Source organism: Sorex araneus, chromosome 5, assembly GCF_027595985.1.
Source record: "Sorex araneus isolate mSorAra2 chromosome 5, mSorAra2.pri, whole genome shotgun sequence".
Taxonomy (NCBI): Eukaryota; Metazoa; Chordata; class Mammalia; order Eulipotyphla; family Soricidae; genus Sorex; species Sorex araneus.
Window position 1 is genome coordinate 108,261,396 of NC_073306.1, and position 27,372 is coordinate 108,288,767.

At 43.9% G+C, this 27,372-nt stretch overlaps 1 protein-coding gene across 1 annotated transcript in view; it reads left to right on the top strand.

Moving 5' to 3' along the window:
- The first annotated feature begins 3,640 nt into the window (after nucleotides 1-3,640).
- SIRT1 (sirtuin 1) overlaps nucleotides 3,641-27,372 on the top strand; it is a 35,589-nt gene continuing 11,857 nt past the window's right edge. The window contains exons 1-4 of the mRNA XM_004617096.2: nucleotides 3,641-4,206; nucleotides 5,756-5,872; nucleotides 8,407-8,648; nucleotides 13,517-13,669. Of these exons, the coding sequence (XP_004617153.2) occupies nucleotides 3,768-4,206; nucleotides 5,756-5,872; nucleotides 8,407-8,648; nucleotides 13,517-13,669 (951 nt within the window). The 5' untranslated portion in view covers nucleotides 3,641-3,767. The remainder of the gene's footprint in view (nucleotides 4,207-5,755; nucleotides 5,873-8,406; nucleotides 8,649-13,516; nucleotides 13,670-27,372) is intronic.

Here is a 27,372-nt window from a genome sequence, read left to right on the forward strand (position 1 = left end):
AGAGCTGCATAGGCTGAGCACATGCTTCACGTGCAGGAGGCCTGAGTTTGATCACTGGCACTGCATGGCTTCCGAAGTAATGCCAGGAGTGGCCCTTGAGCATTGCTGGGTTTGACCCCCAAATTTTAAACAAAAACACACAACTTCTTCAACCCCGGGGAGATAGTTCAAAGAGCTAGTGTGCATGCTTTGCATATGGTGGGCCCAAGTTTAATCCTCAGCACCACATGGTCCCCATAGTACCTAGCTTCTGAGCACCATCAGATATGACCCAACTCTTCCCCTTTAAAAACAATCTCAAAGAGGCTGGATAAAACAGTAGATAAAACACTTGCTAAAATTAAAGTCTGAAAAAAAAGAATAATTCAAAACACTGCTTGTCAAAACCTGTAGAGCTTTTATGTTGTCGTTAGCAAGGACCTGGCCTTGCTAATAATAAAAACCTGCCACTTAGTTCCCTTGGGAATTTATGTCACATAGAACCCTCAACAGAATCACTTGCCCTGTGTGGTTGAAATTCTTGGCCTGAGTTTCTCAAGTGTGACACTGTTGATACTTTGACAACTACTTCTTTGTTGTTATGGGATGTCCTCCCCGTTGAATAAGGGTTAGCAGTGTCCTTTGCCTCTGTCTGCTGCAAACCAGTAGAATACCTCCCCCAAACTGTGTCAATCAAAACTGTCCCCAGAATATAGTGTTCCTTGGAAGAAGGGAACAAAAATCTCCTCAGTTGAGATCTACTGGTTCAGTCTTTATACTCCTCATAGCAGACGTTTAAGAACCATCTATTTGCTACTATTTGCCTTGCACAGCTCCGTAAGTGCTATTTGATGAGGTACTGAACACTATGTTCTGAAGGAAATTATAACATTTGTATCAAACTCAGGGCCTCGAACATGCAAGGCAAGCGCTCTACTTCTAAACTATATTCTCAGCCCTTTTTGTTTGTCTGTTTTGTTTTTCTGGGTCTCCTCAGCCATGCGTAGGAAGCCCTGGGGCCACTCCCTGTCATTCTGTGCCATCCAAGCTGACAGTTCAATGCTAGGGATACAGGATGCCATGCAGCTCTGGCCCTGCAGAGCCTGGATTACTGGACCCTCCCTGGCAATGTTTGGGAGTCCCCAGGGCCAAACGGAAAGGTATGTTGCTGAAATTGACCTTGGGTCAACTTAAGGTTTTTTTTTTTTTTTTTTAGTTTTGATCTAGTTGGTGCTTCAGATCAATTCCACTGGACCTGAGAAAACTGTATGGTGCTAGGGATCAAACCTGGCATTCACACAGCCCTTTTATGTCATTTCCCTCACTCTAAAAGGATTTGTTTTAAATTCTAGTTTCTAGTACCCAGTATTAGTATGAGAAAAGGGTCTGTATACAGGTTTTTTTTTTCCTGTTTATTTATTTTTAGTAAAGCAAGATAGTTTTAATTTGCATTTATGTGGTTTTTTCTTTTTTAAGTGAAATATGATAGCTTTTATTGAACAAAACTTACTTAGAAAAGTGTAAGGGGAGGGAAAGAGAAATATGTGTTCAAGAGAACACTGGCTTGTTCAGAGTGGAAAAACCAAGCAAAGATAAAGACAAGTGATATGCACTGAAGGGAGAACTCCAGCTTATAAAGCAAGCCAGTATTTATGTTTTTCCATCTTAATTACCAGGTTTTGCCGATTTCTTTTTTGTACATAAAGTGTTGATAACTCTCATAACTGTCATCTAATGAAATTCATATCAAAGCTCTGAGCCTTTGGTTCCTCAGATATAGAGACTCAGTAGGCTGGAATACGTGCTTGGCACACAGGAAGTCCAGGTTTGATCTAGCACCACCTATACACCATCCAAAAACAAACCAAAACTACACTCCAAACCTCAAAGTTATAAGCATTTTTTATTTATACATCATTTTTATTATATATTGGTAGAATCCTAACTCAGACAGAATATTACTGTTGGCTCTTTGACTGTCTTCTCCCTAACGGGAGAGACTATACTGGAAGCCAAATTACAGTTAGAGTTGGGATTACAGGGTTTAGGACAAGAAAACAAGTTTCAAAGTCTTAGTGATCAGAAGTTTATGACAACCCTTAGTGGAATAAATAAGCCTATGAATATTTTGTTTGTCCTGAGTTCCTGACCTAGAATGCCTGACGCCCTTTGAATTTTATGTGATAGGAATATCTTTTGTTATCCACAACGAGCCCAAGCTCGTATCCTTCTCCCTGGCGTTCTTTATTGCAGTAATTTAGGGTAAGGTCACTACATAACAGCCTCCTAATGAATCAGAGCATAGGGACTTTCTACTCCTGAACTCCGCGGAGTGGAGCGCTCTCAGAAGTCCTGAGCTGGCCCGTGCGAGCTTCCGAACTGATGAAAGCACCACGGCGGGAAGGGTGATTCCCCCTCTCCCCCCCAGCTGCACAGCGACACAAGCTTCAATGTTTAAGTGCCTTTTTGGAGCTCACCCTAAGCACCTCTTCATCTGGCTGTTCGTTTGTTCCTCTGGATGTATTTACTTTGCTAAAAGTGTTAATATGTCTTCCCGGCTCGTGTGAGCCATTCAAAGAAATTACTGAGTGTTATGAGGATGCCATCAGCTCGTTAGAACAAGAGGCCTGGCGCTTGTCACCCGCTTCTGCGGCGGGCGCTGCTCTGACGAGATCACGCCCTTAAGCGCGGGGTCCTCACTCATTCCAGGAATGGAGTGGAATTGTTGAATACGTTTTCTGGTAATGGAAACAAAAATTTCACAACTAAATGCAGCTAAAGGCACCCGTCTCTCCTACCAAGCATGGTACCTGAAGAGTCGTGAAGCTTCCTTAACTTTCAACTTCTACTGTGCTGAGGACAACTGAAATTTCCTTGTCTAGGGTTTTGCTTGAAAAAAACATTTTTTTTTTAAGGACCCACTCTACCCATCACCCTTAAATCAATACTTTTTTTTCGGGGGAGGGGGCACGCCCGGCAAGTGCTCAGCAATCTCTCGGGGGACACGGGGGATCATATGGGGTGCCGAGGATCGAACACGGGCCAGCCGCGTGCAAGAAGGCGCCCTACCCGCAGGTCGATCTCTCCAGTCCCCCGTCAGTATTTTTTTCTATATGGAAACCTCCGTTTATTCTTTTTTTTTTTTTTTAACTATTGGGGTCTTCAACCCCCCCCCCCCCCGCCATGAGCGGATGAAACACATGTTAAAGCAGAGGAACACAATTCTTCTGGAGCTCGAGGAGCGCTTCCACTCGCACCCGGGAACCGACCAGAACGACCCCCTAGAACCTGGTTCTGGCACCGGAACCAGGTTCTTCACTCCTGGCCCAGATCTGCCAAGGACGTGGGCGGGTGGGCCAACGAGGTGTCGCACTGGAGGGCGAAGGTGGGAACTTGCCCCGCGACCCCGCCCCTAGTGTCCCGGGGGTCGGGTGGTGAGGGCCCGGGGTGGGGGTGGGGTCGGGGTGAGGCACCGGCGTTGGAAGGCGGCCGGCGCGCAGGCAGCCGAGGGGCGAACGCCGAGCGCGACGCAGCGCAGCCGCCGAGGGGTGGGGCGGCACCAGCAGCCGGGCCGCGCCGCCTCGGGGGCCCCCGCCCGCCACGTGACCCGCCGTGTTGTGGTCCGGCCCGCGTGGGTGGCGGGAGCCGAGGGAGGGCGGGGGCGGCGAGGGGCGGGTCACGTGACCGGGTTTAAATCTCCCGCAGCCGGAGCCGCGGGGGCGCCAGAGCCGCGAGTCGGGCGGGAGCACAGGAGGCGAGGGGCGGAGGGCCAGAGAGGCAGTTGGAAGATGGCGGACGAGGCGGCGCTCGCCCTTCAGCCCGGCTGCTCGCCCTCGGCGGCGGCGGCGGCGGCGGCGGCCGACGGAGAGGCCGCGTCGTCCCTCACCGGGGAGCCGCTCCGCAAACGGCCGCGGAGAGACGGTGCCGGCCTCGGCTGGAGCCCGGACGACGTCGGCGGGCCGGCCCCCGAGCGGGAGGTGCCGGGGGCGGCCGGGGGCTGCCCGGCGGCGGCGGCGGCGGCGTTGTGGCGGGAGGCGGCGGCGGGCGGGGAGCGGGAGGCCCCGGCCCCGGCGGCGGCGGCGGCGGCGGCGGAGGCCGGAGAAGGAGACAATGGGCCCGGCCTGCAGGGCCCGTCTCGGGAGCCGCCGCCGGCCGACGACTTCGACGACGACGACGACGAGGAGGGCGACGAGGAGGAAGAGGCGGCGGCGGCGATTGGGTACCGAGGTGCGCAGGGTGCGGGCGGCCGAGACTGCGCATCGCCTCCTCCCTCTCCCGAGGCCCCTCCTGGTGCCGGGTGGGGTGTCTCGGGGGTGCGCGGCGGGGTCGGGGGAGTTGGCGGCCGGCGGCCGTGCGAGCCGCCGCGGTCCTGCGGCAGCGGCCCGCGCGCTCGCTCCCCCTCGCTCGGCTCCTGCTCGCTCGGCCCGAGGCCCACTCGGGAGGCCTCGCGCTTTGCGCAGCCGCCGGCCCGGGAGATTCTGGCAGTTGGTTTTAAAATAAGTTTTTGCCTCTCTTAGCTGTTGAGGATATTTCTAGTTATCTATTTTTTGGTTCGGGGTCTTTTACTACTCCCCCCCCCCCCCCCACGTACCCCGATGTAGCACACTGAAATAATCTGCAACTTTTGCTTGTCCTGCGCATCTACTTACTCCCCTTCCCCGCCTCCCGCCCAGTTGCATTTGCACGCTGACACCTGTACAATTTGTGATTTTCTTAAGGGTACTTATTTGTAAACTTAAACAATTAAGATAGCAGAGCTGTTCCTAAATGGCATAGCGAAGTTCGAAAAAAGTCATTCCCTTCTGTGATGCAATTAGTAATGGTCATAGGATAGTGATAGTGTTTTCATTGAACTCGAATCATGTTCTTACGGTAGTTTTGGAATTGGATATCATACATATATTTATACACATACATATATATATTTATTGCTCTACGTTAAGTAATAATCATTTGTTGAGAATTCCTGGGATTGGTGGTTATTGTCTCCCAACTAAGAGAAGGAACCAACATTGTCGGAAGTCACTGAGATATCACACGCTTTCTCAGTGTCTTGCCCACACGGGGAAAGAAAGTCAACTCTGGACATGGGTCAGTCTTAATTCGGTTTTTATGTTTTTGATCTCATGAGCTTCTGCCCTGGCTAGGTATGCATCTTTATCTGTATTTGTGTCCATCGCATCAGTGTAGCTGATATACAGAAAAGAAACCAAGTGTGCAGTTATTAATTTGGTAAAAATATCTTAGATATCAAGCAATAAGAGGGGAAAGATATAATGAAAGATCTTGGCGTTTAATATATGAGTGAAAATTGCTCTAGTTAAACTTGTCTAGATTTACTTGGGTAAATTTCTGCTAAGTTTCATGAGTTCCATTATTTTTGATACGTGAATTTAGCCTAAATAGATAACTATCTTTTGTGTTTTAGTTAAGTAGAGTTAATTTAGTTTTAGATTTAGATGAACTGAAACTGTAAAGATATTGACCAAGAATACACTGCTCCTATGAATGGTACGTGCTGGTTCCATAAGCCGTATTTTCTTTCCATAGCAGTCAAAATGATTGGTGAAGTGCTTTATTTAATGAAAAATCATTGCAGCATAACCACTATAGATTTTCCTATGTTTTATTTTGGTGCCACATGGATGGGATACAAGGCTTCATAGTTGGGAGGCTTGTGCTCTACCACCGAGATATCCAGGCAGCATCCCCGTGGCTAGTCGGCATACATTAAGACCACTCAGTAGTCCTGAGTTATTTATGGTTTCTTTTGCAGATGACCTTCTGTTTGGTGATGAGATAATCACCAATGGTTTTCATTCCTGTGAAAGTGATGAAGATGATAGAGCCTCCCATGCAAGCTCTAGTGACTGGACTCCAAGGCCACGAATAGGTATGGCTTCACAGCTTTATTTACTATACATTTTTTAATTAAAAAAATTCCTGCAGTGATGGGATACAAACTCAGGGTCTCCCACATGCAGTGCAAAGTGCCCTACTGCCCAGCTACATCCCTGGTACTGGTTTCACAGCTTTGGAAAGTAAATGGTGCAGCTGGAGCAGTAGCACAGTGGGTAGGGTGTTTGTCTTGCACGCGGCCAACCCGGGTTCGATTCCTGACATCCCATATGGTCCCCTGAGTATTTCCTATGGTAATACCTGAGTGCAAAGCCAGGAGTAACCTCTGTGCATCGCTGGGTGTGATGCCCCCTTAAAAAAAAAAAAAGAAAGCAAATGGCTTTTTAAATTGTTTTTGGTCCACATCTGACAGTACACAGGGCTTACTCCTGGCTCTATGCTCAGGGATCAGTTGGTGAGGCTCACAGGACCATATGGAATTCCAGGAATTGAACCCAGGTTGGCTGTGTGCAAGGCAAGCACTCTACACCATACCCTCTTTATAATCCTCCAGCCCCAAATGCTTTTATTTTTTATTTAATTTTCAGTTTAAGCCAGCTAAAAATATAATTTCCTTTTTCCTCAACTTGGTGATGAGGTTTTCATGTGCTTGCTGAGATTTAATGTCAGGTTACATTTCAAGGGGATGTATAGTGCATTGTTTCTTTTCTTTTTTTTTTTTTTTTTTGCTTTTTGGGTCACACCTGGCAACACACAGGGGTTACTCCTGGCTCTGCACTCAGGAATTATCCCTGGCTGTGCTCAGGGGACCATATGGGATGCTGGGATTTGAACCCAGGTCGGCCGCGTGCAAGGCAAACATCCTACCCGCTGTGCTATCTCTCCAGCCCCGCATTGTTTCTTTTTGTTATTAAACAGATCTAGTTCATGAAACCTGACTTCTGATATTTCTTAATTGGTCCTCCTTACATTGGGTTATTAAAGTCCGTAGAAAGAATGCAATTTTTTTTCTCCATTTCAAGTGTCTTGTCCTTTTACTTCTTATCCTATTTTTAAATTATTTTTTTCTTTAATATTTCATGGTCTGGAGTGATAGCACAGCGAGTTGGGTGTTTGCCTTGCACGAGGCCGATCCAGGTTCGATTCCTCCATCCTTCTTGGAGAGCCCGGCAAGCTACCAGAGTATCCTGCCCACATGGCAGAGCCTGGCAAGCCACCCATGGCGTATTCGATATGCCAAAAATGTAACAACAAGTCTCACAATGGAGACATTACTGGTGCCCGCTCGAACAAATCGATGAACAACGGGATGACAGTGCTACAGTGCTTAATATTTCATGCTCCCTGTTCCCTCAAATTAGGGGCTGCTACACCTGGTAGTGCTCAAATCTGTAGTGCTTGAGCCAGGGTAACCACAGCTAGCAGTGCTAGAGCCACCAGGGTTATACCTATGAACTTCAAATTTCCTCTCCGTTCTCTTCCTTCCCTTCATTGTTGGTGATACTATGATAACCAGGTCAATGTATGCCTAGCTGTGGAGCTTCCATAGTTTTAATTGTGCTTGCCAGGGGTTGCACATTAGATTGCAGTATTCACACACTTGGCCAAAGCGCTAATGAGGTTTATACTCCTTTAGTTATGATGCTTGCATATGGTCTGGCTAGGGCTTTCACAGGTAGACAAGATTGTAGTTCTTGCCAAGTTCACTGCAGTGTTCAGTAGAGGTTTTACATCTTTTTTGGTTGTGGTGCTACCTAAGGATCACAGCCCTTTTTCTGTGGTGCTTAACACATACTTTGCACCGTGTGTCTGTAAATGATGTGTGGCACAAAGGATCATGGATCAGAGCTGGGTCGCATATGGTGCATGTGGGAGGCCAGGGATTTGAGCTTGCGACCATAGGTTTTCAGTGGCATGTACTCATAAATCCTTCAGCTATTCTCTAGGCTTCCAAATATTTTGTAAATATATTTTTTTTTTTTTTTGGTTTTTGGGTCACACCCGGCGATGCACAGGGGTTACTCCTGGCTCTTCACTCAGGAATTACCCCTGGCGGTGCTCAGGGGACCATATGGGATGCTGGGATTAGAACCCGGGTCGGCTGCGTGCAAGGCAAACGCCCTACCCGCTGTGCTATCGCTCCAGCCCCTTTGTAAATATATTTTTAACACTAAAACCATATCCTAGGCATGGACATGGTTTTAGTAAATATATTTTTAGTAAATATATTTTAGTAAATATATTTTTAACACTAAAACCATGTCAAAATAAGAGAACACTGTCAGATTTTTGTTTTTGGGAGATCTTCCCAAACATTGCTCACTCATGGCAAATGCTCAGGTCTAATCATGAAGGCTTGAGGGCCACTAGAATCACCTTGGCAGTTCTTAGTATACAATACAGCTTTAGCGCTGAAGATGTGAGGGTGAAAATATCTTTAAGTTGCATTTTCTTTCTTCTCATTTTCTTACAATGAAAGCCTTAAAAATAGCAATTTCATTACTTTAGAAAATAAATGAAGTTTTGAATTACTTACAAGTGCTCCTGTTTTTCTTTCTCTTCATACAGGCCCATATGCTTTTGTTCAGCAGCATCTCATGATTGGTACAGATCCTCGAACAATTCTTAAAGATTTGCTACCGGAAACTATCCCTCCACCTGAGTTAGATGATATGACACTGTGGCAGATTGTTATTAATATACTTTCAGAGCCACCAAAAAGGAAAAAAAGGAAAGATATTAATACAATTGAAGATGCTGTGAAATTACTGCAAGAGTGCAAAAAAATAATAGTTCTAACTGGAGCTGGGGTATGTAAAATATATAAAACACTTATTTAAAAAGGGGCAATGATATATTTGTTTTAAAAGTAAGTTTTTCCTCTGGTGTAGAATAAATATAATAAATTAACCACTAAAATGTTTGGAAACTACTAAAAAGTAAATGTGGCAGCAACTGATTAATTTTTTTTTAACTTCAAAAGCCTTAAAAGATATTTGCTACTGTTCTTTAGTACAGTACTTGAGTAGAGTTAAAGTAAAACCACAGGGCTGGAGCGATAGCACAGTTGGGTAGGGTGTTTGCCTTGCAAGCGGCAGACCCGGGTTCGATTCCCAGCATCTCATATGGTCTCCTGAGCACTGCCAGGAATAGTTCCTGAGTGCAGAGCCAGGAGTGACCCCTGTGCATCACCAGGTGTGACCCAAAAAGCAAACAAACAAACAAAAAAAAGTAAAACTACATTATACCAGGGCAAGAGAGATGGTAGAGATTGAACCCTGGTGGGCAGCTTGCAAGGCGAGCACCCTATTCACTGTACTGTAGCTTTGAACCCAGAATTTACATTTTTGATGTAGAATAATTTTGGCCGAGATGATATTTTCTTGGGAGATTTCTTTAGATACACTTAACTGTAGTAGTAAATATGCCTATTGTTGAAGGTACTATACTAGGTAGTGCTGGAGGAAGGTGGGTATATGTGTGCTTGCGCATTCTATAAATCAATTGCTGTTCAATTTGAGTTATATATCTCTGGCCCTTTTAAAAGCTTTTGGGGTGGGACTCGGCTCCTCTGGGATTACTCTCAATGCTCTAAGGGACCCTGTCTTGCTGATGTGCTTCCCTCAGGCATTGTATATGCCTAATTTTTTGAGCTGTCTCCTGAACCTGCCTTTACTTATTTTTATTTAGTCACTGAAATTGCAAAGTTATTCATGATTGGGTTTCAAGCGTATAGTATTTCAAAACTGGTCTCTTCTAGTGTCTACTTCCTCCACCAATGTTCCCATCCCCCACCTCACTTGCCTCCTATCCACCAGTGTGCTTCTATGAGTATGCTGTGTGTGTGTGTGTGTGTGTGAGAGTCTGTGTATGTGTTTTGTACTGGTTTATAGTGTTGTTGCTATAAGGTTTCATACATAACATTTTATCGTCTTTCAGTACTACCTCCCCCTGTTGAATGCTACCCTCCACCATAGATGGTGCCCCCCTCCCTCACTGTCCTATCCCCAGCCCCCTTGAGTGCATGTTTCCCATAGAATACCAGTTCTTATGTTCTTTGTTTCTGTTGTCTTTAGTATTCATTATTTCAACCATTATGACTGCCCTTGCCTTTAAGAAAATTACTTATTTAGGAGCTTGGTGCCCAAATCAAATAATTTATTTTTGGTTTGGGGGCCACATCCAGTGAAGCTCAGGACTTACTCCTAGCTCCATACCCCAGGATCAGACACTTTTTAACCTCCCTTATTTTTTGGTGAGGGGAGCAGGAGGTTGAGTCTGGTCTACACCTGGCAGTGCTTAGAGGTTACTCCTGGCTCTATCAGGAATCACTCCTAGTTTGCTCAGGGAGCCATATGGGATCCTGGAGAGCGAATCATCGGCCAGGTGCAAGGCAAATGCCCTCCCCGCTGTACTATCTTACTAACATTGCTCCTGCACCATTCAGGATCACTTTTTTCTTCTTCTTTTTGGGTCACACCCTACTATGCTTAGGGGTTATTTCTGGTTCTGCACTGAGGAATTAGCCCTAGCAGTAGTTGGCGGATCTTACAGGAAGCCAGGGATTGAACCCGAGTCTGGCTGCATGCAAGGCAAACGCCCTACCCTCTGTACTATTGCTCTGGCCCCTCCAGGATTATTTTCCACAGTATTTGAGGACCCCTATGAGGCACTGGGGATTGAATCTGGGTTGTGTGCATGCAAGGCAAGTACCCTACTTCCTTGCTTTACCATTTCTCTGGTTTGGCCCTTTTCTTTTTAAAAAAATTAATCTTTTCCTAGCCTCCTTCCTGTGCATTGATCAAGGACAGTGATACTTGCACATTTTTAGGTGTGGAGCATTGTGTCTTCACAAAAGAGGACAGCGGGGGTTCTGTCTCTCCGGCTGCCCAGGTTCGGTAGTCTCAAGCCACTTCCCCCACCCCAGGGAGGCTGATGGCGATGGGCAGGCAAAAGAAGGAACGAGTGTCAGCTTGGTTGGTATCAGTTGCAGTTTATTCCAATCTCCATTCCCTTTCTGCTTCTGTCTCTTCACTCTTCTGCCTCTCTCTCTCCCATGTCCCGCTCACTCGCTCACTGTCACTTCTTTTTTTTTTGCTTTTTTTGGGTCACACCCAGCTATGCTCAGGGGTTACTCCTGGCTTTGCACTCAGGAATTGCTCCTGGCAGTGCTTGGGGGACCATATGGGATGCCAGGGAACGAACCCAGGTCAGCCGAGTGCAAGGCAAACGCCCTACCCGCTGTGCTATCGCTCCGGCCCCTCACTCTCACTTCTTTTGCCTTGTGTTCTGCTTCTGTGTCTTCCCCTGCTTCTGTGTGTTCTCCCTCTACTTCTCCTACAATCTTAATTTATATAGCAATCACATAGGGTGGTAACACAATGGTGGTTCAGAACATTAACACATGAGAGAGGTAAGACCCTCCTCAAGGACAAAATCTCATCTAAGGAGATTACTCCTGATTACTAGGAGATCTCAAGGGTGGGATCCAAACAAGGGTGTGTCATATTCTTCTTTCCTCAGCTAGTAATCCACTTAAACAGTTGTAGTAAATCTACTTCTAATATTTCTAGCAATGTCATTCTGTATGAGCACAGTAAGAGATATAAACTTAAAAGTTTGGTTCTTCCTGGGGACATCTCACTATATATTCCAGACCACAGTCCTCAGGCCAGGTTAATCTTGCTAATCCCAGCAGGGTCCTAGTCTCATCGTTACCTTCGGATCATGACAGCATTTGTTCATGATCATACCCTCAACTTATAGTTGAGTATTGTGGTGCTTTGGCCTGGCCCATTTCGATACCCGGCTTGCCCTGGGTCCATTCCATCCCTCGCCGGGACCCTATTTTTGGGATGCTAGGATCTAAGGGCAACTGAGTCGAGAAAGCAGATGCCCAGGAGTAAATATTATTGGAGTCAATCAGCTCCCCAGTTACAAAGCATATTAATTGTCTGCCTATGTCCATACAGAAAGAACATTGCTTTAAGGTAAACTATACAAAAGAGAGAGAAGCAGTATTTAACTTACAGTACAAGTTCGATGTTCTTAGAAGGATCTGATCTTACAAGTTAACAGAATCTGATTAGGGAAAAGGTGATTAACTGGTTGGAAAGGAGGGTGCAGAGAAGAGTTTACAGATAAACAAAGGAAGGGAGTGTCTCCAGAGCAGGAGTGTCTCCTGTCCACTTAAACTAAGCTCCCTGTGGCAAGGGAGGAAGGACAAACCAAACCAATGTTATCCTAAAATGTTTAGAGCTTTACTCCAACAGAGCATGATGGCCTGGTGTTTCAGGTTGATGGTGCTTGCGTGCTTGGCTATAGTGTTCATTGAGATGTGCTCTTACTGTTTTTTTTTTGGCTCTTTTGGGTCACACCTGGCTCATGCCTTCAGGAATTACTCTTGGCTGTGCTCGGGGGACTATATGGGATGCTGGGAATTGAACCCGGGTCGTGCAAGGCAAACGCCCTACCTACTGTGCTATCGCTCCAGCCTGAGGTGTGCACTTTTTCAGTTGCTTACACTCTCACATGACGGTTCATATGGTTAGGGGATCACTGGTACCCACCTGTGCTTGCTGGGAGTCAGCCCTGACTGTAATGCTCAGACATCTCTTACCTGGTGCTTATGAAGATGGAGTGGGGAGAGGATGATGGCGAGTGCATTACTTTTTTTGGTTCTTTCATACTTGGCTGTGGTGCAGCTGGAAATCGCTTGGGGAACCGGTTATAGGAACTTGAGCTGTGAGGGTTAGAGTGGCCTCGGTGCATGTTTGGGATAACAGGGATTTGAATGAATGACATACTCTTGCAAGGCGGGTGCTGGTGCTCTAAGCCAATGTTCCACCACTGGTCTGCAGACTGGTGATGCTCTGCAGGTGTAGAAAGATTGAAAGCCACTGGTCTGCCACGGTGTTTATAGCCATGGGTCCATGGACCAGTATAAAGGACAAATGCTGGTCTGCAGGTGTTAAAAGGCTGAAGGGGCTGGAGAGGTAGCACAGCAGGTAAGATGCTTGTTTTGTACTTGGTTGACCCATATTCGATCTCAAGCACCCCATGTGTTCTCCCAGGTCTTCTTAGGAAAAAGCCTGATCACAAATAAGTGTGGCCACCAAATCAAAAAAATAAATGGTTGAAGAATGCTTCGCTAAGCTACTGTACTATTCTTTAGCCCCCTTCCTCACATCACTTCTTGCTTGCCTCGAAGTTTAAATAACTTAATACCTTCTCAGTCACATTGCAGTTGACTTAATTTGTTGGTTGAATGCTTCAAGTCTTTTTTGTCTTACGGCCACACCCAGCAATGCTTTGGGGCTATCCCTTGTTGAGCACAAAGGGATATTTCATGGCAGTGCTTGGGGGACCATACACAGTGCTGGGCATCGGGAGTTGGACCAGGGTTTCTTGCATATTTACTTCAAGTCTTAATGTTAACTTAAAATTTTCTTACTGTTATAAATAGAATATGTAGTGGGAATATGCAATAGGTTTTATTCTATTTTTTTTAGGTCATTTTTATTTTCTTTTTGAATTAGAATAGGGTTGTCTCTGTTGCCCCCAAATTTCAAACTAAAATGTTTTTCTGAGTTTCCCTAATTATATGTTAAGAGAGCTAGTAATTATAAAGGTAGAGGTAGAAGATTTAATGGTGTAATGTATGCCATATATATTTCAGGTGTCTGTTTCTTGTGGAATACCTGACTTCAGGTCAAGAGGTGGTATTTATGCTCGCCTTGCTGTAGACTTCCCAGACCTTCCAGATCCTCAAGCAATGTTTGATATTGAATATTTCAGAAAAGATCCAAGACCATTCTTCAAATTTGCAAAGGTACTGTGAACTATTGTTTCTTTGGCTTCTTAATGATGAAATGTTGTTCACACATAGACTTTTTTAATGTTACTATTCATTTTCTAGTAAACTTGGTCCTGTACTGCATTGAAGTCATTGGTGGAATTATCTTCACAGAATGGGGGACTATAAATTATTTTTTTCATTTTAAGATTGGATTTATCTTCAAACAAGAGACTATTTCATATTTTCCAAATTTTTAAATCAGTTACAGCTACTAGACATCTTAAAGCCTTTAAGAGATTGGAACCAGGGGCTAGGGAGATAGTACAGTGGATAGGGCACTTACCTTGCACACTGTCAACCTGGTTTCAATTTCTGGCATCCCATATGGTTCCCCAAGCACCATCAAGAGTGATTCTTGAGTACAGAGCCGGGAGTAAGTCCTGAGCATTGTTTGGTGTGTCCCTTCACACCCCCCCCCCCCCCCCGCCAAGAGAGATTGGAGCATAAAAACAAAAGCACTGTTTTGTTTTGGTTTTTAATATTGCTTATGATAGGAGTTTATGCATAACACAGTCCACATCCTTTCCCAGTGTCCATTTCTCTCCAGTATTGTCATAGTTTTTCCCTTGCCCCAGCCTCCCATGTTTTAATTTTGAATACCTTGTATGGGTCATAAGGGTTATAACATCTGCTTTGTTTGGTACTTTTTGTAATAACCAGGCCTTCCCTTGCTTTCGTTCTGTACTTATTAACGACTTCTGGCTTGGTGCTTGGGGAACCCTGTGTGGATGGTGTTGCGGATTGAATTGGTTTTAGCCTTAGGCAAGACTCATACCTTAATCTCTGTACTCTCTCCCCAGTCCCCAGCAGACAGGTTTCAAGATGTGAGACTGTGCCCGAAAAGTTTGTGATTAGGGGTAAAGAGTCTGAGTTTGCATTTTAGTGTAGATTGGTTTCTGCAGAGTTTCTAAAGACATGTCATTCACTTCACCTCCACTAGCCCAGCGTGATGTAGTATACTTGATGAGGGTGAGATATTTACGTGTGGAAGATGGAGCAGCTTTCGAAAACCTGCGGGGAAAAAAGCAATATGTTATTTCAGTGATAAGAAAATAATATAGTCTCATTTATAACTTAAAGTAACATCAGTAGCAGTACTATTTTAAAATATATATAAAATCATTAAAATGTTATCGTGGTCTTTTTGGCACCTGCCTCAAACCCAGGAATCAGGGCTGAGTGAATGTGAGGCGAGGTCATCCTCTGTCCAATTTTAGTTTTAGTGTGTTTCCTAGAAAGTTTTGAATTATGGCTTCTGGTACATTTCTCTTGTACAGCTTTGCTTAGCGCTGTCAGTTTTCCTAAAAGCAAGCAGTACCTCCCCCAGCAGTCTCAGGTGCAGTTGAAGGCGCTGTTTGCTTTCAGACTGTTTGGGGGCTACTGAGTAATTTTTCTAAAAAGGGGTGGTAACTCCTCACCCTGAAAAACGTGATTTATCTGGCTTACACTTCCTTTAAGTTGGATATTGTATATTGCCCAAGATAGGAAATGTTTTTACCCTGTAATCTTGAATTTTTACCCTGTAACCTTGAAAGAAACTATAAAATTCTTCCTGCCAAAGACGAGCGTATTTGAGAAGGCCTTGTATTAGTGATTATTTTTCAGTAACTCTAGTATCTGCACTTTAATAAAAGGGGTGACTATAGGTATTTTGAAGTATACTAAATTTCCTTGTGAAGTACATGGGAAATTGTAGTAAAGTACATGGGAAATTAGGAATACAGAGAAAGACTAATCCAATTTTTATAAAGTGAAAACTAGGAATAAACTTGTAGAAGCAATTTGGAATTATTCTGGTAAAGACAAGCCATGAGAACTTAAAAAATGTTCTTAAAAGAAATGTAGATGCTGGGGCTGGATGCTGGGGCTGGAGGGATAGCACAGCGGGTAGGGCGTTTGCCTTGCACGCGGCCAACCCGGGTTCAAATCCCAGCATCCCATATGGTCCCCTGAGCACCGCCAGGAGTAATTTCTGAGTGCAGAGCCAGGAGTAACCCCTGTGCATCGCCAGGTGTGACCCAAAAAGCTAAAAAAAAAAAAAAAGTAGATGCTAAGAAAAAGAAATTAACAGTAATATTGTCACACTGTTACTATATTAGTATCACCACTGTGTGTGTGTGTGTGTATTTATTTCATACCATCTATAAGGTGGTAATGGTATAGCATTTTTCATTTCTGTAGAGGCCTTGAAAATTTGTACATAAGGGACTGGAATGATAGTACAGTGGACAGGGTACTTGCCTTGTATTCAACTTAGGTTCAACCCCAGTACCCCATATAATCCCCTTCAATTTGTGAGGAGTGATCCCTGAGCACAGAGCCAGCAGTGAATCCTGAGCACTGCTGGGAGTGGCCCCAAAACAAAAGGTTTATGCCTGGTGTTAGTAAATCACTGTCACTGTCATCCTATTGCTCATCGATTTGCTCGAGTGGGCACCATTAATGTCTCCATTGTGAGATTTGTTGTTACTGTGTTTGGCATATCGGATACACCACGGGTAGCTTGCCAGGCTCTGCCGTGTGGGTGAGATACTCTCGGTAGCTTTCCAGGCTCTCCGAGAGGGGTGGAGGAATCAAACCCAGGTTGGTTGTGTGCAAGGCAAACCCCCTACCTCTGTGCTATAACTCCTGCCCCTTGTTGTTAGTAAATAAAACAAAGTAAGTTCAGTAATTTTATAAAATGCGTCCTTCTCTAGTGTTTATATAAATTAATTTTATAAGATGCGTCTTTCTCTAGTGTTTATATAAATTCTCTTTTGTTTTCCTGAGTGTTAAGAGCTGGCTAAATTGATTAATCTTTATATTTACTACTTGGAATTGATGTTTTTTAAAATTAGGAACTGCCTACAAAAACCTGAAATCTAGCAGTAGAAGGTAGTTCTTTAAATTTAGTAATAGGAGGGGCCAGAGCAATAGTACATTGAGTAGAGCATTTGCCTTGCATGTGGCTATCCCAGGTTTAATACCTGGCACCCTATATGGTCTGTGAAGCACCACTAGGAGCAACTCCTGAGTGCAGAGCCGGGAGTAACCCCTGAGCATCTCCAAGTTGACCCCCAAACGACAAAGTTAAGGAGAAATAAAAAGCTAAAGACTGGGGGTCTGAGGGATAGCATCCAAAAAGAAGATGGAGAGGATATGTAAATATTGTTATATTTGACTAGATTTTTTTTTTCTTTTTGGGTCACACCCAGCGATGCACAGGGGTTGCTCCTGGCTCTGTGCTCAGGAATTACTCCTGGCGGTGCTCAGGGGACCATATGGGATGCTGGGAATCGAACCCGTGTCGGCCGCGTGCAAGGCAAATGCCCTACCCGCTGTGCTATCACTCCAGCCCCTTGACTAGATTTTTGAGGTGTGGAGCGATAGCGTTTGCCTTGCATGCAGCTGTCCTAGGTTCGATTCCTCCGCCCCTCAGAGAGCCTGGCAAGCTCCCTGTGGCGTATTTGGTATGCCAAAAAAACAGTAACAAGAAGTCTCACAATGGAGACGTTAACTGGTGCCTGCTTAAGCAAATCGATGGCAACGAGGTGACAGTGGCAGATTTTAAAGTAGTGTATGGATTTTCATCTAAAATTTACTTCCTGTTACTGTCCTTGGGAGAAAGTCATTAAGATAAACTTTATGATTTTTGTTTGTTAGAGGAAAGGGATTTAAGGAGTCATGAAAATAGGAGTTTGTGAAATTTAAAGAAATTTTAGAGGGAAACATTTTCTAAACATGTATCAAATGTCAATTGTATGTAATTATTGAGAGTAAACTTCAGATTTCTAATTTTTTTCAGGGGGGTACATCTGGTGGTGCTTGGGGATTGGTTGTTGCTGGCAGTGGATAGGGGATCAAACCCCAATACCACCTCCTGCCCACCAATCCTTATTCTTTGGGGTTCTGAAATTTCTAAATAATGTGATGTATTAAAGAGGTTTTTACTGGCCTATTAGGGGAGTTTCTGTACATACTGACATTTCAGGGTGATTAAAGTCCTTGATGTGAGGAGCACTGTGTCCTGTGCATTGTATAGCATTTTAGCAGCATCCTTGGCCTACTCTCACTAAATGGCATTAACACCTTCATCCTTTGTCTTGACAATCAAAAATGTTTCCATAGCGTTGGAAAGGCAGGGCAGGGAAGGTGACTCAGGTTCTATTACTGGCACCCCTTGTGGACCTCGGATCCCCACTAGGAGTGATCACTGAGCACAGAGATAGGGGTAAGCTTTGAGTAGAACTAATAGTGGCCAAAGAACAAAAATACTTGTTCTGCTAGAGATTAAAAATAAAGCATTGGGGCCAGAGAGAGAGAGAGAAAATGTACAGACTGTTGGACACTTGTCTTGTATGAGGATAACACTCTGCCATCTTTGATCCCTAGCACCCCATATGGCAGTCCCAACATGCACCAAGAGTGATCCCTAAACAGAGCCAGGAATAATCTCTGAGCACCACCAGATATGTGGCACAAAAAATGAAAAAAAACAACAAAATATGCTTCAAAGAGTACTGAACATCTCTTACTGAATTTAATGAATGAGATCTTTTTTCCAAAGTGATTAAATCTCAAGAAAAGCAGAGAATGAGGGGCTGGAGAGATAGTACAATGGGTAGGGCACTTGCCTTACATGCAGCAGACCCAGGTTTGCAGGATTTCATGTGATCCCTCAAGCACCACCAGGAGTAATTCCTGAGTGTAGAGCCAGGAGTAACCCCTGAGCATTGACAGGTGTGGCCCAAAAAACAAATAAATTATCATTGTTAATAATGTACATACTAGATTATGCAATTAAAATAAAGCCTTGGTACAGTATCATTGTATGTCTAAAACAGTAATATCAGTGTTATTGTAAATCATGGCAATACTATAAATTAAAACTACCTTATCTAAAAGTTAAAAGTACAAGCATCAAAAGGACCAATCTCATTTCACCAAAAGATAGTGTTAATACTTATGAGGTGGTGGATTTTATATATATAAAGTATAGTACTATTTGTATTTTGCTATAAACCTCTTGTACTATTGCTCCAACCTATTAAAGATTTTTACCACAGAATATTTTCTCAATCTGTTATTATTATTGTTTTTTTTTTTTTTTTGGGCAATGCCCAGCAGTTCTCAAGGGTTATTCCTGACCTGCACTCAGGAAGCACTCAGGGGGCAATATGAAATGTCGGAGATCAAACCTGGGTCTGACACAGGCAAGGCAAGTGCTAGACCTGTTGTACTACTGCTCTGGCCCCTACTCAGTCTATTATTAATGGATAGTCTAGGGTTATGTATAAGGCAATTTATTTGATAAAAGTGTTTTCTTATTATCACATATATATATATATTTACATTGGATAAGTTTTTGACTGTTAGCTTTGTATATTTCTTTGGCTTGTTTTATTTTTAGCCGTTTTCCCCATTGTGATGCTTTTCTTTTACATACTGATGATTTGGGAACATACATTTTTTCCTGGTGGGATGGACTTCCAAGCAGTGCTCAAGGGGGTTTTAGGGGCCACTTCCTGCCAGTACTTGGCTCTTGACTGGGGTTTCACTGCTTGGGCCTAAGGATGCAGTGCTGCTTGAATCCGGTGGTCCTAGGACCTACCAGGACTTCCTGGACATTTGTTCAAGGGCCTCCAAGACCATCTCCAGTGATGCTTGGGAGGCCATCTAGTGCCAGGGATTAAACCCAACTCCTTTTTTGTTTTGTTTTGTTTTGGGGTTATACCTGGCGAAGTTGAGGTCACTCAGGCTCTGCATTCAGGAAACACTCCTGCGTTGCTTAGGGGACCATACGGGCTACTGGGCATCAAACATGGGTCCGCCTGTGCAAAGCAGGTGCCTTTCCTACTATACTGCCTCTCTGGCCCCACTAATTCCTGCACTGTGTACCAGTCCCTGTTCTTAAAGTGTGTTTGTTGAAGGGTGATTTGGAATCTCAGCAGTCCCATGAATATAGATAAAGTGTACAGACGGAATGATGCTGGCCCAGCGTGGGGAACCTGGAACCCTTATGTCATTGGTAGTAGCCTTGAGTACAGTTGGGGCCACCACCCTTTTTTTCTTTCTGCCACTCCTGGCAATGCACAGAGCTTATTCCTGACTTGCTCAAGGATCATTCCTGGCAGGCATGGGGGACCGTATGGGTTTCTGGGGATTGAATCTGGTTGGTGGCGTGCAAGGAAAGCACTCTACCCACTGTACTATCTATTGGGGCCACTTGGTGTTTGTTGTTTCAAGAAGATAATTTTCGGGGATGGGGGGGCGTACTACATAATTTATTTATTTTTTCCTGACTAACCTTATTTGCTTGCAATACCCATGGAAATGGTACTTAGTTTAAAATAAATCCCTATGACAGCAGAATGGCCCAGCCTATTCTATGCTTTTTCATTTTGGGCGCCACACTTGGCCTGGCTCTTAATGAGAAGGATCACCCCTGGTGGGGCTTCGGAGACCATACTAGGGATTCTAGGGCTTGAACCCCTGGTCAGTTGTGCATAGGGCAAGCGCCCTATCTGCTATAATATCTTTCTGGCCTTTATTCTGTGTTTTTGTTGTTGTTGTTTGCTTTTTTTTTTTTTCTTTTTGGGTCATACCTGGTGATGCACAGGGGTTACTCCTGGTTCATGCACTTAGAAATTACTCCTGACAGTGCTCGGGGGGACATATGGGATGCTGGGAATTGAACCAGGGTTGGCCGCATGCAAGGCAAATGCCCTACTGGCTGTGCTATTGCTCTAGCCTCTGTTGTTTGCTTTTTTTTTTTTTTTTAATAAATTTATTTATTTTTAATTAATCACCATGAGGGTACAGTTACGGATTTATACACATCTGTGCTTATGCTTCCCCCATACAAAGTTCGGGAACCCATCCCTTCACCAGTGCCCATACTCCACCACCAGTAAACCCAGCATCCCTCCCATCCTCCCCAATCCCATCTCCCCCCACCCCACCCTGTCACTGTGGCAGGGCATTCCCTTCTGTTCTCTCCCTCTAATTAGCTATTGTGGTTTGCAATAAAGGTGTTGAGTGGCCACTGTGTTCAGTCTCTAGCCCTCATTCAGCCCGCAACTCCCTTCTCCCACATGGCCTTCGACTACATTATAGTTGGTGATCCCTTCTCTGAGTTGCCCTTTCCCCAGAATGTGAGGCCAGCCTCCTAGCCATGGAGTCAACCTCCTGGTAGTTGTTTCTACAATTCTTGGGTGTTAGTCTCCCACTCTGTTATTCTATATGTCATAGATGAGTGCAATCTTTCTATGTCTGTCTCTCTCTTTCTGACTCATTTCACTCAGCATGAAACTTTTCATGCCGATCCACTTAAATAAAAAATTTGTGACCTCCTTTTTTCTAACAGCTGCATAGTATTCCATTGTATAGATGTACCAAAGTTTCCTCAACCACTCATCCGTTCTAGGGCATTCGGGTTTTTTCCAGATTCTGGCTATTGTAAACAGTGCTGCGATGAACATACATGTGCATATGCCATTTCGATTATACTTTTTTGCCTCTCTGGGATATATTCCCAGCAGTGGTATTGCTGGGTCAAATGGGAGCTCAATTTCTAATTTTTTGAGAATCGTCCATATTGTTTTCCAGAAGGGCTGAACCAGTCGGCATTCCTACCAGCAGTGTAGAAGGGTCCCTTTCTCCCCACATCCTCTCCAACAGCGGTTGCTTTTGTCCTTTTGGATGTGCGCTAGTCTCTGTGGTGTGAGGTGGTATCTTGTGGTTGTTTTGATCTGCATCTCTCTGATGATTAGTGATGTAGAGCACTTTTTCATGTGCCTTTTGGCCATTCGTATTTCTTCCTTGGTAAAGTTTCTGTTCATTTCTTCGCCCCATTTTTTGATGGGGTTGGATGTTTTCTTCTTGTAGAGTTCAACCAGTGCTTTATATACCATTGATATCAACCCCTTATCTGATGGGTATTGTGTAAATATCCTTTCCCATTCTGTGGATAGTCTTTGGATTCTGGTCACTGTATCTTTTGCGGTGCAGAAGCTTTTTAGTTTAATGTAGTCCCATTTGTTGATCTCTGTTTTTACTAGATTGCTTAGTTCTGTGTCACCTTTGAAGATACCTTTATCTTCAATATCGTGGAGGGTTTTGCCGACCTTGTCTTCAATGTACCTTATGGTTTGTGGTCTAATGTTGAGGTCTTTAATCCATTTTGATCTGACTTTTGTGCATGGTGTCAGGTCAAGGTCTACGCCCATTTTTTTGCATGTGGTTGTCCAGTTGTGCCAGCACCATTTGTTAAAGAGGCTTTCCTTGCTCCACTTCACATCTCTTGCTCCCTTATCAAAGATTAGATGATCATACATTTGGGGTTGTGTGTCAGGGTATTCCACCCTGTTCCATTGGTCTACGGCTCTGCCTTTGTTCCAGTACCATGCTGTTTTAATTGTTACTGCTTTGTAGTAAAGATTGAGGTTGGGGAGGGTGATGCCTCCCATCGTCTTTTTCCCAAGAATTGTTTTAGCTATCCTTGGACGTTTGTTGTTCCATATGAATTTTAAGATTGCTTGATCCATTTCTTTGAAGAATGTCATGGGTATACTTATAGGGATCGCGTTGAATCTGTATAATGCTTTAGGGAGTATTGCCATTTTGACAACATTGGTTCTCCCTATCCACGAGCAGGGTATATGTTTCCATTTCCTCATGTTCTCTTTGATTTCATCGAGTAGCGTTTTGTAGTTTTCTTTGTAGAGGTCTTTTACTTCCTTGGTTAAGCTGATTCCGAGGTACCTGATTTTCTGGGGCACGATTGTGAATGGGATTGCTTTTTTTTATGTCCCTTTCCTCTGCCTCATTGTTTGCATATATGAAGGCCATGGATTTTTGGGTATTGATTTTGTAGCCTGCAACTTTACTGTATAAGTCTATTGTTTCTAAGAGTTTCTTAGTAGAGGTTTTAGGCTTCTCTAGATATAGTATCATATCGTCTGCAAATAGTGAGAGTTTGATTTCTTCCTTTCCTATCTGGATGCCCTTAATCTCTTTTTCTTGTCTAATAGCTATCGCAAGTACTTCCAGTACTATATTGAAGAGGAGTGGTGAGAATGGGCATCCTTGTCTTGTGCCTGATCTCAGAGGAAAGGCCCTTAGTTTTTCCCCGTTGAGGATAATGCTTGCCGTAGGCTTGTGATAGATGGCTTCGACTATCTTGAGGAAAGATCCTCCAAACCCCATTTTGGCGAGGGTTTTCATCATGAAAGGATGTTGGATCTTGTCAAATGCTTTCTCTGCATCTATTGATATGATCATATGGTTTTTATCTTTGCTTTTATTGATATGGTGGATTATGTTGATTGATTTCCGAATGTTAAACCATCCTTGCATCCCCGGGATGAATCCCACTTGGTCGTGATGTATGATCTTTTTGATGAGTTGTTGGATCCTATTTGCCAGTATTTTGTTGAGGATCTTCGCATCGGTGTTCATCAGGGATATTGGTCTGTAATTTTCTTTCTTAGTGGTGTCTTTGTTTGCTTTTGGTATTAGGGAGATGTGTGCTTCATAGAAACTGTTTGGGAGATTTCCTGTTTTTTCAATTTCCTGGAAAAGTTTGAGGAAAACAGGCAGCAGGTCTTCTTTAAATGTTTGGAAGAATTCGCCAGTGAAACCATCTGGGCCTGGGCTTTTGTTTTTGGGGAGGTTTTTGATCACAGTTTCAATTTCCTTAACATTGATGGGTCTATTCAGGTATTCCAAGTCTTCTTTGTTCAGTCTTGGGAGATTGTAGGAATCGAGGAATCCATCCATTTCTTTTAGGTTCTCCTGTTTTGTGGCATATAGACTTTCGAAGTAGTCTCTAATGATCTTTTGAATCTCACTGGTTTCTGTTATGATGTCCCCCTTTTCATTTCTGATTCGATTTATTAGGGTTCTTTCTCTTTCTTTCTTTGTGAGTCTTGCTAGCGGTTTATCAATCTTGTTTATTTTCTCGAAGAACCAGCTCTTTGTTTCATTGATCTTTCGGATTGTCTTTTTGGTTTCCATGTCATTAATTTCTGCTCTAATTTTTATTATTTCTTTCCTTCGATCTGGTTTGGGTTCCCTTTTCTGGTCCTTTTCTAAGGTCTTGAGTCGTGAAGTCAGGCTGTCTATGTGGGCCCTTTCTTCCTTCCTGAGGAATGCTTGGAGAGCTATAAATTTTCCCCTTAACACGGCTTTAGCTGCGTCCCATAGGTTTTGGCAGCTCGTGTCTTCATTCTCATTTGTTTCTAAGTATTTTTTGATTTCTTCCTGGATTTCCTTCCTGACCCACTCATTGTTCAACATTGAATTGTTTAATTTCCAAGTGTTTGACTTGATTCTCCGTGTCAGTGAGTGGTTAGCTTCTATCTTCAGCGCATCGTGGTCTGAAAAGATGGTTGATACAATTTCTATTTTTCCGATTCTATTGAGGTATGTTCTGGGGCCCAGTACATGATCTATTTTAGAAAATGTTCCGTGTGCACTGGAAAAGAATGTGTATTCTTTCTTTTGGGGGTGTAAGGCCCTGTATAGGTCTATTAGGCCTCTCTCTTCAATTTCTTCTTTCAGAGTCAGTGTTTCCTTGTTGAGTTTTGTTCTTGTCGATCTATCTAGAGGCGATAAGGCCATATTGAAGTCTCCGACTACTATTGTGCTGTTAGTGATGTCCTCTTTGAAGTCTGCTAGGAGTTGTTTTAAATATTTAGCTGGTCGCTCATTAGGTGCATATATGTTTAAGAGTGTGATTTCTTCCTGTTGTACATATCCCTTGATAAACAGAAAATGACCTTCGCTGTCCCTTTTAATCTTTTTCAACCTGAAATCTATGATGTCGGATATTAGGATGGCCACTCCAGCTTTTTTATGGGGGTTGTTTGCTTGCAGGATTGTTTTCCATCCTTTGACTTTGAGTCTATGTTTACTCTGTTTGTTCAGGTGTGTTTCTTGCAGGCAGCAGAATGATGGGTTTAATTTCTGGATCCATTTTGCCACTCTGTGTCTCTTTATGGGTGCATTTAGGCCGTTGACATTGAGAGAGATTATTGTGATAGGATTTTGTGTCATATTTCTGTGGTATTTGTTGTTTTTATGTGGCTCCACCTTGTCTTACAGTAGCCCCTTTAGACCTTCTTTCAAGTTTGGTTTTGAGTCTATGAAGGACCTGAGCTGTTGTTTATCCGAGAAGTAGTGTATGGTTCCTTCGAGTTTGAGTGAGAGTTTAGCCGGATAAAGTATTCTTGGTGAGGCATTCATTTCGTTGAGTCTTTTCACTATGTCCCACCATTGTCTTCGGGCTCGGAGGGTTTCCTCTGACAGGTCTGCTGTAAATCTGAGGGGTGCTCCTTTGTATGTAATTTCCTTCTTCGACCTTGCTGCTTGCAGAATTGTGTCTCTATCCATAGCATCCGTCATTCTGACTATGATATGCCTTGGAGTCTTTTTATTCGGGTCTCTTTTTGCTGGTACTCTTCGGACTCCTTGTATCTGGATGCCTGCCTTCTCCAGCTCTGGGAATTTCTTAGCAATGATGTCTTTGACTGTGTTTTTTTCATTGGGGTTACTTCCCTGTGGTTCTGGTACTCCAATGATTCTTATGTTGTTTCTCTTGAAGTCATCCCCCAGGGCTCTGATTCGCTCTATAGCCATTTTGAGGTCTTTGGCCATGATTTGTTGTTGTCTATAAGCTTTCTGCAGCTCATCTTCCAGGTCGCTGATTCTTTCTTCAGCTGTAGTCATTCTACTGTTGAGGGCATCTAGAGAGATTTTTAATTCGTCTACCGATTCCTTTATTTGTGTGACTTCCGTTCGTAGGTTTGAGATTTCTGTTCTCATTTCTTCCTGTATTTTCTTGGTGGACCGTTCCAGTGCTTCATTCATCTCCTCCCTTAGTTTATTGGATGTCTGTTCCATGGTTGCTTGGAGTAGGTCGACTCTCCTACAGATCTCCTCTCTAAATTGTTTATCTGAGAGGTCGTAGATGTGAGTAGCCCCCATTGATGTTTCTGGAATTTTTTCTTCTCCCTCTCTTGGTGGAGGGGATTTTCGCTGCTTCTTCATATTGTTACGGAAGTATAGAGTTGGAGCTTTGTAGTTATTTATTCCTTCTTCTTCTTGTGGAAAGAAGGTTTTCTGATCCTGCTAAACTTCCCTTATTAACTGACAGCTTTTATAGTGTCAGACTAAGCTAATGGCTATTTTGCGTGTTTGAGATAGCAAAAGTGAATTTTCAAAAAAATACAAGTACCGATTGAGCTGAGCCGCGCTCTGAGAGGAGGCCACGCCCACTTTAGACCACGCCCACTAAGATACGGGACACGCCCCCAGTGTCTTCCTGCGAGGGCGGGCCGCAGTTAGGGGGCCAGGTGAGGAGCCGGGGTGCGGAGGACACGGGCTGGGGCGGCTGGAGGGTCTCGGGGAGTCCAGGCGGCGGGAAGCGGGGTCGGGAGGGCGTGGCCGAGGGTCTGGGACAGTACCTGCGAGGGCGGGCCGCAGTTAGGGGGCCAGGTGAGGAGCCGGGGCGCGGAGGACACGGGCTGGGGCGGCTGGAGGGTCTCGGGGAGTCCAGGCGGCCTGTTGTTTGCTTTTTTAAAAATAAAAACTAGTTAATTAGTAGGGCTTTAGAATGTTCAGATATGAGATGACCTTGTTTACAACAGGACTAGCATGTCATGTTAACAGTTCCAACATGAAGGAACTCGTTTTTTATCTGAAAGTTGTGTTGCTAGCCATACGAGTTTTGTAAACTTGATGGTAAAAGCTTGTTTTAAAAATATGACAGTACTTGGGGCTTGAGCAATAGCATAGCAGGTCGGGCGTTTGCCTTGCATGCGGCTGACCCGGGTTCAATTCCCAGCATCCTATATGGTCCCCTGAGCACCGCCAGGAGTAATTCTTGAGTGCAGAGCCAGGAGTAACCCCTGCGCATCGCCCGGTGTGAAGCAAAAAAAAAGTTCTTCCAGCATACTTTTTTTAAAAATATTATTACTAAGTTGCCCCTTATTTCAATAGCTATATTTGAAATCGAATGAGTGCTCACATGTTAAGTAATTTAATAAGATTCAAATATGGTTATAACAAAAAAATAATTGGCATCTTTCATCTTATCCGCATTAGAAGAAGAATCAGTTGTCCCTGTAATGTTATCAGCTAGTTATATGAAGGAAAACAGGTTATTCAACAGGTTAAAAATTCTAGTTATGTAAAGAAACTACCCTATCTGGTGTACCACCGCTCTGACCCCCTTATATTTATTTTAAATTGGAAATAGTGGACAGATCTAAAGTCAGTCGTTTAGGATTAGGGATATGGCTCAAGTGGTAGGGCATGGGCCTACAGGCTCCTGAAAAATCATGATTACTATAGGTGGGCCTTGCATTTCACCCACCCAGGTTCAATCCCTGGGACTGCATACAATCACCTAAGTACCTAACCTGGAGTGATTCCTGAATGCAGATTCAGGAATAAGCCCGGAGCATATGAGGGTGGCCCCAAACAAGAAACCAGGTCAAACCATCTATCATCTTACTCAAGTCAGAGTTCTTTTATGGATATAGATAGCTTGATTGTGTTCTTCCTGACTAGATGCTTGTGCACTGACTTGGAGATTTATACAAACATCTATGTATATGTGCATAAAATTTCCATTTTTTACTTAATAACAAAAACAAAACACATTGGTGACTAACTTGCTTTTTCACATGTGT